This window comes from Trachypithecus francoisi, unplaced genomic scaffold (genome assembly GCF_009764315.1).
Source record: "Trachypithecus francoisi isolate TF-2019V2 unplaced genomic scaffold, Tfra_2.0 Lachesis_group15, whole genome shotgun sequence".
Lineage (NCBI taxonomy): Eukaryota > Metazoa > Chordata > Mammalia > Primates > Cercopithecidae > Trachypithecus > Trachypithecus francoisi.
In genome coordinates, this window is record NW_022681460.1 from 71,854,559 (window position 1) to 71,867,893 (window position 13,335).

Sequence of the window (13,335 nt, forward strand, 5' to 3'; positions counted from 1 at the left end):
CTAGCCGGGCGAGGTGGCGGGTGCCTGTAGTCTCAGCTACTCGGGAGGCTGAGGCGAGAGAATGGTGTAAACCCGGGAGGCGGAGCTTGCAGTGAGCTGAGATCCGGCCACTGCACTCCAGCCTGGGCGACAGAGCGAGACTCCGTCTCAAAAAAAAAAAAAAAAAAAAGATGGAATCTTGCTCTGTTGCCAGGCTGCAGTACAGTGGTGCAATCTGTGCAATCTCGACTCATTGCAATCTCCGCCTCCCGGGTTCAAGCGATTCTCCTGCCTCAGCCTCCTGAGCAGCTGGGACTGCAGGTGTGCACCACCACTCCTTGCTAATTTTTGTATTTTTAGTAGAGACAGTGTTTCACCATGTTGGCCAGGATGGTCTTGATCTCTTGACCTCGTGACCCACTCACCTCAGCCTCCCAAAGTGCTGGGATGACAGGTGTGCACCTGGCCCATATTTTTTAAACACTCACTTACGGAATAATTTTTTTTTTAAATGATGAAAATATGAATTGAAAAAAAGATTCTGTATGCTCTGCTTAAAGGACAGTGCCTTTGTCTCCTTACCTCTATATCACCAGCCCTTAATATTACATCTGGCACAGACCACAGCAAGATGTCCTGAAGCAGGATATGAAATGTGCTTGACAGAACAGATTTGAAAACAGAAGCAACAGTTAAGCAGATTATGACTGGGAAAAGCAGTTAATCTAAGGCAAGAAGTTAGAGTGTGACTGAAAAGTGTAAGGAGGCTTATGATGAAATTAACATTTAGCAATTATATGTTGTGGGATAAAAGAAACTGGAAAATGCTTAGACAGTAAAAGTTTTTACAAAGAAAGAAATTATTAATCTATAATATGAAAAACAGTTGAAAAAATAAAATGTAGGCTGGGTATGGTGGCTCATGCCTGTTATCCAGTACTTTGGAGGTCCTGATGGGAGGATCACTTGACCTCAAGAATTCAAGACCAGCCTGGACAACATGGTGAAACCCCATCTCTAAAAACAAATACAAAAATTAGCCAGGTGTGGTGGCACATGCCTGTAGTCCCAGCTACACGCAAAGCTGAGGTGGAAGGATCACCTGAGCCTGGGGAGGTCGAGGTTGTAGTGACCCATGATCATACCACTGCACTCCAGCATGGGTGACAGAGTGACAGCCAGCCTCAAAAAAAAAAAAAAGTGAACAAATAAGAGACATAAAAATAAAAGAAAACAAACTTGCACTTGTGCCCCTGAATTTAAAATAAACATTAAAAAAGAGAAAATGTGAACTAATAAATGATATGAGAAAATATCAACAGTGATCTGGATCCTAAGTAGGAAGAACTGATGAGCACCAGACTTGTTTACCCCTTTCAAGCAGGTAAATCAAATGTTCTAACAGCGTTAGAAAGATACTGCTTGAATGGAGAGTTTGAAAGTTATAGACAGAAGAATACAGAAATAAGGGCCATGAGAATGTGAAATAAAGCTAGTAATTAAAAATTAATATATAAAATATTTAATGAGCATATTCTATGAGCCAAGAATCTCATATTCACTATTATATTCAATATTTAACAACTCTGTTAGGTATACACTTTTGTTCTCATTCTCTATATATGGAAATTTAAGCTTAGTAACATTAAGTAACTTAGCTAAGGTTAAACAGATAATAAGTCATGGACTGTGGATATAAATCTGTTAGAGATCAAGAGCAAAGTCCATGCTCTTCACTGCCTTACACATCCTGATGAATTTAAATAAATATTCAAACACACAATAATGTATGCTTGATGTCTCTATCCATTACCTAGTAATTCTATAAATTTGATAAAAGTCTTATCTCAGGTATTTCAGAATTAATAAAATATATATTTTTTAATTATATATATTTATTAGAATTTCAGAATTAAAAAATATATATATAAATGACAATGCCTTCCTCAGCAGGGGAGGGTGGGGTGGCCATATATTCACAGTTAGTATCATAGGAATGTAAAAACACTATAAAAATTAAATGATAACTATTTCCATGAGATAATTTACAGAGTAGTGGCATAACCAAAGACTAACACATATACAATATTTAATAATTATAATTATAGCAAAATCTAAAATTGGTTGTTTTGGTTATTTAATTGGTTATTTAAGAGCACTACATGTTTAAGGCTCATAATCAATCACTGCAAAACTGTATGAGACAGATACAATAATGTCCATTTTACAAATTAAACAATTGAGGTTTAGAGAATGTTTAAGTAACTTGACCAATGTTACTGAGCTAGTGGTGAAAAATTTTACATAGGCCATCAGATGCTAGAGCCTGTGCTCTTAACCAGTATGCCATTATTCAAACACTATAAAGATTATATATAAAAATAGCTTCTGATAGTATGAAAATTAAATACAATATGAAATCATTAAAATGAAACAAATAAGGTGCATTTACTAAAATATGAAAGTACCTAATTCCATGTAGATCACGAATATTTTAGAAACATTGTTTTTCAAAGAAAAAACAAAACCTAGTCTAATGAAATTAATTCACAAGCAAAATATTACTGTGACACACAGTAAACAGGACTTGAAATTTAATCAAAGTTGTACTCATTTCAAAAATAACTAGAAGAGAGGAGAAGATTTCATCATTAACTTTTTCCTGAGACATACCATCAAGGTATTGCACCAATCTTCAGTCCAAGTACGAACTCGGCTCCACCCAGCATTAAGGACGCAGAGCCTCTCTTCTAAAATAGGCTCGCTGCCCTCAATTAAGTTTTGCAGGGCAGCACTACTCTCTGTGATGGTATTTAAATCAACTTTTCTCTTTTCCAGACCCTTCAGAACATTCTAGAAAATAAAAACATCAAGACATACTTAATCTTTCAGAATATTACAAAAGTGTATATAACCTTAAATTATTAAAAACTTTTCCGCCACATATACAAAGTAATCCATGACTCCCTAATTTACAATGACAAAGTTTACAAAATTCCTAAACTTATTAACATAGTGAGAATTTTTAAGTTCCAAATGAAAAACAAAATGTGTAATTCAGCAAATACCAATGAGTGTTAATGCACTCAGCTGTGGGAAAGCAATTATTTCATTTATTTAAATATAAATCCATTTATTACATATGAATGCCAATTACCTTCATCATCACTCTAAATGTAAAGGCGCAATTTCATTTTCAGTAACTACAAGCTGGCAAAGCAGAAGGATCCTAGAACTCACAACTTAAAAAAATTCACAATGAATTTATCTCCTAGATTACCAAAGGAAACTATCGATGTGTACTATAGGTACTTGCAAGGGTAATATTTTATAGCTGGCTGATTTCACATATAATATCTCAAATAAACATTACAAAAAAACATTTCATATAAGTAATTCACAAGAGAACAGCAAGTCTAAGCTTTGGTCTTACAACTGTCATAAGTGCAAAGATAATACTCTGGATAGTATGATGATAAAGTGATTGGCACATTCATAAGTTTCAGGCAAAATGTATAGTCACAGAATTATAGAGAGAGCATGAGCTCCACAATTAAAACTACAAAGCTCTTTCAGTCAAAAAGCATATGCATGTATCTACCCTACTGCTACTATTAATGATCTTTTTTTAAATCAACATTTAAACCAATAATTTTAAGGAACTCAAGTTTATATTTATACATTAAATCACACCTTGGAAAGCATACCAATTACAAATTCACAAGTGAGTCCAGGTTTAAACATCCACTTGGTCATGTCAATTACTGGTATATTTATGAAGGAACTGAAATACTACTTTCCAATGTTCTTCTCTAGTGGAGGGGGTGGGGGAATAAAGGATACCCAATAGCCATGCTCTCAGCAATTATTAGTAAGAATCTTTCATTTCTTCAGTGGGTATATACTAATTGACTAGAATAGCGTTTAAGAACTATAAAAAAAATGAACTACAAGTAATTACATCTAAATAGTACACATCCTTTTTTATAGTAAAAAAGATTACATTGAAAATAGTGATATTTAAGTTATGAAATAAAAACAATATTCAGAAATGAAACTATTATTTGTTTTGCATTGAAAATAATTTTACATAATCTTTAAGTGCAAATACATCAAAATGCTGTGAAATCTGCATGTTCCTTAAATCTGAAAAGACAATAATAAAAAGATGGTGGTTATGTTATTAATGCCTACTGATTTTTCATTTGATTTACTCTAATGAAGAGAATGTGCTGTGAATTTGTGTCTTGTATATATCATCATTATTTCAATTCTGAAATAAGATTAAATGGAAACTTAAGAGCATATTATTCCAAAAGAAACAAATTTTTCATTGCTTTCAGTCTTTACCTAAAAAAGCTATGAGAATCAGCTGAAAACGAATTGAATTTATAAGTACAGGACCATGGATGTTTAAAAATTAAGTATATAAAATCAATATCACCTATGTACCAATAATAAGCACTCTGTAAAAAAAGGAAAAGTATATTTTTACATAGCAATAAAAATAGATATGTAGGAATAAACTGTGCATACATGAATAATATTTGTAAAGAAAAAAATCAAAACGTTATGTAGGAATGTGAAAGAATTTGGGAGAAAAATGAGATATGCATGTTACCAAATAGAATTAATATAACAAACATAGCAATTCTGCACTAAACAAATGTATGAATTTAAGGCAATTCAAATCAAAATTTCCAGTAGAATTTAGGAATTTAACAATAAAAATTCTAAAGTTCATATAAGATACCTACCAAAAACAAAGCATAAAGAGAGGGAATCCATTAACTGCAGTTAAAATTTACTATAAAACATGGCTAAACACTCTAAACACTGGTACATTTCACAGGGTCAGATCAGTGGAGCAGAAAACAATGAAAGGAAATGGGAAAATAAGAATATATGAACTTAGCATGTCAAATCCGTGGGGACAAGGTTAATTACTCAACCAATAGTGCTGAGATAATTGGTTATCCTTTTGGAAAGAAGGTTAGAGCCTTACCTCATGAAATATACCATAAATTCCCTAAATTCCAGAAAGACTAATAATGCATTAAAGATAAAAAGATGAAACTATGAAAGAGCTAATAGGGGAGGTAGCTGGCAAGATGGCCAAATAGGAACAGCTCCAGTCTGCAGCTCCCAGCAAGACCACCACAGAACGCAGGTGATTTCTGCATTTCCATCTGAGGTACTTGGTTCATCTCACTGGAACTGGTTAGACAGTGGGTTCAGTCCATGGAGGGTGTCACTTCACCAGGGAAGCACAAGGGGTTGGGGAACTCCCTCCCCTGGCGAAGGGAAGCCATGAGGGACTGTCTGTGAGGGACGGTGCTATCCAGCCAAGACATTACACTTTTCCCAAGGTCTTTGCAACCCACAGACCCAGAGATTCCCTCAGGTGCCTACACCACTAGGGTCCTCGGTTTCAAGCACAAAACTGGGTGGCCGATTGGGGAGACACTGAGCTAGCTGCAGGAGTTTTTTTTTTCATACCCCAGTGGTGCCTGGAACACCAGCAAGACAGAACCGTTCACGCCCTGGGAAAGGAGACTGAAGCCAGGGAGCAAAGAGGTCTAGCTCAGCAGATCCCACCCCCATGGAGCCCAGCAAGCTAAGATCCAATGGCTGGAAATTCTTGCTGCCAGCACAGCAGTCTGAAGTCAACTTGGAATGCTGGAGCTTGGGGAGAGGGACATCCACCATTACTGAGGCTTGAGTAGGCAGTCTTCCCCTCCCAGTGTAAACAAAGCCTCCGGAAAGTTCAACCTGGGCAGCACTCACCACAGCTCAGAAAAGCTGCTGTAGCCAGACTGTCTCTCTAGATTCCTACTCTCTGGGCAGGGCATCTCTGAAAGAAGGGCAGCAGCCCCAGCCAGGGCTTATAGATAAAATTCCCATTTCCATGGGACAGAGCACCTGGGGGAAAGGGCAGCTGTGGGCACAGCTTCAGCAGACTTAAATGTTCCTGCCTGCCGGCTCTGAAGAGAGCAGCAGATCTCCCAGCATAGCACTTGAGCTCTGCTAAGGGACAGACTGCCTCCTCAAGTGGGTCCCTGACTCCCATGCCTCCTGACTGGGAGACACTGCCCAGCAGGGGTCAACAGACACCTAATACAGGAGAGCTCCAGCTGGTATCTGGCCAGTACTCCTCTGGAATGAAGCTTCCAGATGAAGGAGCAGGGAGCAATCTTTGCTGTTCTGCATCTTCCACTGCTGATACCCAGGAAAATAGGGTCTGGAGTGGACCTCCAGCAAAGTTCAGCAGACCTGCAATGGAGGGACCTGACTGTTAGAAGGAAAACTAACAAACAGAAATCAACAACATCAGCATCAACAAAAAGAATGGCCATGCAAAAACCCCATTCAAAGGTCACCAACATCAAAGATCAAAGGTAGATAAATCCACAAAGATGAGGAAAAACCAGCTCAAAAATGCTGAAAATTCCAAAAACCAGGATGCCTCTCCTTCTGCAAAGAATCAGAACTCCTTGCCAGCAAGGGAACAAAACTGGATGGAGAATGAGTTTGATGAATTGACAGAAGTAGGCTTCAGAAAGTGGGTAATAACAAACTCCTCCAAGTTAAAGGAGCATGTTCTAACCCAATGCAAAAAAGCTAAGAACCTTCATAAAAGGTTACAGAAACTGCTAACTAGAATAACCAATTTAGAGAAGAATATAAATGACCTGATGAAGGTGAAAAACACAGCACGAGAACTTTGTGAAGCATACACAAGTATCAATAGCTGAATCAATCAAGTGGGAAGAAAGGACATCAGAGATTAATAAAATAAAGTGTGAAGATAAGATTAGAGAAAAAAGAATGAAAATGAACAAACAACGCCTCCAAAACATATGAGACTATGTGAAAAGACCAAACCTACATTTGATTGGTGTACCCAAAAATGACAAGGAGAATGGAACCAAGTTGGAAAACACACTTCAAGATATTATCCAGGAGAACTTCCCCAACCTAGCAAGACAGGCCAACAATCAACTTCAGGAAATACAGAGAACACCACAAAGATACTCCTTGAGAAGAGCAACTCCAAGACACACAATCATCAGACTTACCAAGGTTGAAATGAAGGAAAAAATGTTAAGGACAGCCAGAGAGAAAGGTCAGGTTACCCACAAAGAGAAGCCCATCAAACTCGCAGCAGATGTCTTTGCAGAAAACCTACAAGCCAGAAGAGAATGGGGGCCAACATTCAACATTCTTAAAGAAAAGAATTTTCAACCCAAAATTTCATATCCAGCTGAACTAAACTTCATAAGCAAAGGAGAAATAAAATCCTTTACAGACAAGCAAATGCTGAAATATTTTGCCACTACTAGGCCTGCCTCATAAGAAGGAAGGAAGCGCTAAATACGGAAATGAAAAACAAGTACCAGCCGCTGCAAAAACATACCAAAATGTAAAGACCATGACACTATGAAGAAACTGCATCAACTAATGGGCAAAATAACCAGCTAACATCATAATGACAGGATCGAATTCATACATAACAATATTAACCGTAAATGTAAATGGGCTAAATGCCCCAATTAAAAGACACAGAGGGGCAAACTGGTAAAGAGCCAAGACCCATCGGTGTGCTATATTCAGGAGACCCATTTCTTGTGCAAAGATACACACAGGCTCAAAATAAAGGGATGGAGGAATATTTACCAAACAAATGGAAAGCAAAAAAAAAAAAAAAAAAATGCAGGACTTGTAATCCTAGTCTCTAATAAAGCAGACTTTAGACCAACAAAGATCAAAAAAGACAAAGAAGGGCATTACATAATGGTAAAGGGATCAATGCAACAAGAAGAGCTATCCTAAATATACATGCACCCAATACAGGAGCACCCAGATTCATAAAGCAAGTTCTTAGAGACCTACAAAGAGACTTAGACTTCCACACAATAATAGGAGGAGACTTTAACACCCAACTGTCAATATTAGATAGATCAGTGAGACAGAAAACTAAAAGGATATTCAGGACTTGAACTCAGCTCTAGACCAAGTGGACCTAATAGACATCTACAGAACTCTCCACCCCAAATCAACAGAATATACATTCTTCTCAGTACCACATCACACTTATCCTAAAATTGACCACATAATTGGAAGTAAAACACTCCTCAGCAAATGCAAAAGAACAGAAATCATCACAAACAGTCTCTCAGACCACAGCACAATCAAATTAGAACTCAGGATTAAGAAACTCACTCAAAACTGCACAATTGCATGGAAACTGCACAACCTGCTCCTGAATGACTTCTGGGTAAATAACAAGATTAAGGCAAAAATAAATAAGTTCCTTGAAACCAATGGGAACAAAGACACAACATAACAGAATCTCTGGGACACAGCTAAAGCAGTATTTAGAGGGAGATTTATAGCATTAGCTGCCCACATGAGAAAGCTAGAAAGATCTAAAATCAACACCCTAATATCGCAATTAAAAGAAGTAGAGAAGCAAGAGCAAACAAATTCAAAAGCTAGCAGAAGACAAGAAATAAGTAAGAGCAGAGCAGAACTGAAGGAGACAGAGACACAAAAAACCCTTAAAAAAAATCAATGAACTCAGGAGCTGGTTTTTTGAAAAGATTAACAAAATAGATAAGCCATTAGCCAGACTAATAAAGAAGAAAAGAGAGAAGAATCAAATAGACACACACACACACAAAAGAAAGGGGATATCACCTATGATCCCACAGAAATAAAAACTACCATCACAGAATTCTATAAGCACCTCTATAAAAATGAACTAGAAAATGTAGAAGAAATGGGTAAATTCCTGGACACATACACCCTCACAAGACTAAACCAGGAAGAATTTGAATCCCTGAATAGACGAACAACAAGTTCTGAAATTGAAGCAGTAACTAATAGCCTACCAACCAAAAAAAGCCCAGGATCAGATGGATTCACAGCTGAATTCTACCAGAGGTACAGAGAGGAGCTGGTACCATTCCTTCTGAAACTATTCCAAACAATAGAAAAAGAAGGACTCCTCCCTGACTCATTTTACGAGGCCAGCATCATCCTGATACCAAAACCTGGCAGAGACACCACAGAAAAACAGAAAATTTCAGGCCAGTATCCCTGATGAACATCAATGCGATAATCCTCAATAACATACTGGCAAACCAAATCCAGCAGCATATCAAAAAGCATATCCAACACAATCAAGTCGGCTTCATCTCTGGTATGCGAGGCTAGTTCAACGCAAATCAATTAACATAATCCACATGCAAATCAATAAACGTAATCCATCACATAAGCAGAACCAATGACACAAACCACATGATTATCTCAATAGATGCAGAAAAGGCCTTCAATAAAATTCAACACCCCTTAATGCTAAAAAACACTCAATAAACTAGGTATTGATTGAACATATCTCAAAATATTAAGAGCTATTTATGACAAACCCACAGCCAATATCATATTGAATGGGCAAAAGCTGAAAGCATTCCTTTTGAAAACCGGCACAAGACAAAGATGCCCTCTCTCACCACTGCTATTTACACAGTATTGGAAGTTCTGGCTAGGGCAATCAGGCAAGGGAAAGAAATAAAGGGTATTCAAACAGGAAGAGAAAAAGTCAAATTGTCTCGGTTTGCAGATGACATGATTGTATATTTAGAAAACCCCATTGTCTCAGCCCAAAAACTCCTTAAGTTGATAACCAATTTCAGCAAAGTCTCAGGACACAAAATCAATGTGCAAAAATCACAAGCATTCCTATACACCAATAATAGAGAAACAGAAAGCCAAATTATGAGTGAACTCCCATTCACAATTGCTACAAAGAGAATTATATAGCTAGGAATCCAACTTACAAGGGATGTGAAGGACCTCTTCAAGGAGAACTACAAACCACTGCTTAAAGAAATAAGAGAGGACACAAACAAATGGAAAAGCATTCCATGCTAATGGATAGGAAGAATCAATATCGTGAAAATGGCCATACTGCCCAAAGTAATTTTCAGATTCAATGCTATTCTCATCAAGCTACCATCGAATTTCTTCACAGAAGTAGAAACCAACTACTTTAAATTTCATATGGAACTAAAAAGAGCCCGTATAGCCAAGACAATTCTAAGCAAAAAGAACAAAGCTGGAGGTATCACGCTACCTGACTTCAAACTACACTATCAGGCTACAGTAACCAAAACAGCATACTACTGGTAACAAAACAGATATATAGACCAATGGAACAGAACAGAAGCCTCAGAAATAACACCACACATCTATAACTCACTGATCTTTGACACACCTGACAAAAACAAGCAATGGGGAAAGGATTCCCTATTTAATAAAGGGTGTTGGGAAAACAGGCTGGCCATAAGGAGAAAACTGAAACTGGACCCCTTCCTTACACCTTATACAAAAATTAACTCAAGATGGATTAAAGACTTAAATGGCAACACCATTCAGGACACTGGCATGGGCAAAGACTTCATGATTAAAACACCAAAAGCAAAGGCAACAAAAGCCAAAATTGACAAATAACATCTATAAACTAAAGAGCTTTTGCAGAGCAAAAGAAAGTACCATCATAGTGAACAGGCAACCTAGAGAATGGGAGAACGTTTTTGCAATCTATCCATCTGACAAAGGGCTAATATCCAGAATGTACGAGGAACTTCAACAAATTTACAAGAAAAAAACAAACAACCCCATCAAAAAGTAGATGAAGGATATGAACAGGCACTTCTCAAAAGAAGACATTTATGTGGCCAACAAACATACGAAAAAAAGCTCATCATCACTGGTCATTAGAGAAGTGCAAATCAAAACCACAATGAGATACCATCTCATGCCAGGTAGAATGGTGATCATTAAAAAGTCAGGAAGCAACAGATGCTGGAGAGGATGTGGAGAAATAGGAATGCTTTTACACTGTTGGTGGGAGTGTAAATTAGTTCAACCATTGTGGGAGACAGTGTGGTGATCCTTCAAGGATCTAGAACCAGAAATACCATTTGACCCAGAAATCCCATTACTGGGTATATACCCGAAGGATTATAAATCATTCTACTCTAAGGACATGCACACATATGTTTATTGCAGCACTATTCACAATAGCAAAGACTTGGAACCAATCCAAATGCCCATCAATGTTAAACTGGATAAAGAAAATGTGGCACATATATACCACAGGATACTATGTAGCCATTATGTAGCCCTTAAAAATGTGAGTTCATGTCCTTTGCAGGGACCTGGATGAAGTTGGAAACCATCATTCTCAGCAAACTAACACAGGAACAGAAAACCAAACACCACATGTTCTCACTCATAAGTGGGAGTTGAACAATGACAACACATGGACAGGGAGGTGAACGTCACACACTGGGGCCTGTCAGGGGGTGGGGGGTTAGGGGAGCGATAGCATTAGGAGAAATACCTAATGTAGATGACAGGTTGATGAGTGCAGCAAACGACCATGGCACATGTATACCTATGTAACAAACCTGCACGTTCTGCACATGTAGCCCAGAACTTAAAGTATATTAAAAAAAAAGAGCTAGTGGAAAAAAATAAGTAAATAATTAAATGCACCTGGAGTAGAGGTGGTCTTTCTAAGCACTAAAGGCAGAAATAATGAAGAAAAAGATGGATTTTGTTGATTAAAAAATATTCAGAAAGGTTTACTTTTTTTCCAAAGAAGAAAGCTTAAAAAAACAAAAAAGAAGCTACAGTAATAAAACAATTTTTTTGCAATCAAACACAACTCACTAAGCATTGATAATCAGAACAGATAAAAAGTTCCAAATTAAAAGACCAATTTGGTGATTTAAAAAAATGGTCAGAATTAGAGGAAAAAGCAGTATTTTTAAAGGAGCTATAGAAGACTTATAAACTAGTGAAAAAAATGTTCTAATTAAATAACCAAAACATGACGTCAAGTAGAAATTCTCATTCTCATGTGGTGGGTGCATGATTTCTGAAGGACAATTGCATAATTTGTATCAGACTTAAAAATGGATATATTCCTGTCCCTTGACCAATAATTTTAGGGTTAAGAATTTATCCTCAGGAAATAATTATGAACGCATGCTATGGTTTAGTATATTCATCACAGCATTATCTATAACAGAGAAAATGGTAATAATTTAAATGGACATAAATAGAGAAATGAGAGAATAAAAACATTAAGAATGAAATACTACACATATCTTTAATATGCTATACAAAAACAAGTATAGGTAAAGAAAAATGTTAAAGATGTAAGTTTTTGGCCGGGCGCGGTGGCTCAAGCCTGTAATCCCGGCACTTTGGGAGGCCGAGACGGGCGGATCACGAGGTCAGGAGATCGAGACCATCCTTGCTAACACGGTGAAACCCCGTCTCTACTAAAAATACAAAAACTAGCCGGGCGAGGTGGTGGGCGCCTGTAGTCCCAGCTACTCGGGAGGCTGAGGCAGGAGAATGGCGTAAACCCGGGAGACAGAGCTTGCAGTGAGCTGAGATCTGGCCACTGCACTCCAGTCCGGGTGACAGAGCGAGACTCTGCCTCAAAAAAAAAAAAAAAAAAAAGTAAGTTTTTAAAAGAAGGTCAATAAATGCTAGTTACAACAAAATTTATTTTTAAATACATGCTTTTGCATGTGCACATCGATATGTGCCCCTAAAAATGAAAAAAAATAACAGTATTGTTTAATTATAGGTGATTTTTGCTTCTTTTTTTATTACACTAGGCAAATTTCATTCAAATATCTTCTATTACTTATGTTACTAATAAAAAAGTAATTATTTTCAAAGTGTACTGCACGAGGAAGATAATATTTCCTTGAAAAACTTAAATTTAACAAAAATAAAGTTTGGTGTCTTTGTTTTGCATTCATCCACAACACACCGATGACTTGCAATGTTCATTTCCATCATACATTCCTTTCTTCACTTCCGTCACACTCACACAGCTCATGGCATGATCACGCTGTTCATGAGCTTTTTTCTAAACTGAGAATAGTCTTTCTAGTGTCTACTATCTTAAATTTCCCCCAGCTGTCATCTCCATAGAACATTCAAAGTAAGCAGGAGTTGTATCATCCCACAACCTCTCAGCGCCTTTTCCTCAAGGCCCACAGCAAACATGTGTAGAGCTGTAGAGGATGTGAAACTGATACTTGTGGCTTTATATCAACATCAGTATTGACTGATTATAAATGATCACAGTATTGATCATTTATAATCAGCACTTCCCACTAGTATACTTGCTTCTTTCTCAGGAAAGAGTTAGGAAAACAGAATGCCTTGTTAAAAAGAACCACTCAATTCTTTGTCTACTGCAAATAATTTGTCTACTGCAGAAGCCAGAACCGGCAAATTAACTTTCTAATCTCTGTGATT

The 13,335-nt window shown here is 37.3% G+C and overlaps 1 protein-coding gene across 8 annotated transcripts in view; it reads right to left on the reverse strand.

Moving 5' to 3' along the window:
* UTRN (utrophin) overlaps positions 1 to 13,335 on the reverse strand; it is a 596,706-nt gene that overhangs the window by 363,737 nt on the left and 219,634 nt on the right. For all 8 annotated transcript variants that reach the window (XM_033235159.1, XM_033235162.1, XM_033235163.1 and 5 more), the window contains one exon: positions 2,653 to 2,832. In XM_033235159.1, coding sequence (XP_033091050.1) covers positions 2,653 to 2,832 — 180 coding nt within the window. The remainder of the gene's footprint in view (positions 1 to 2,652; positions 2,833 to 13,335) is intronic.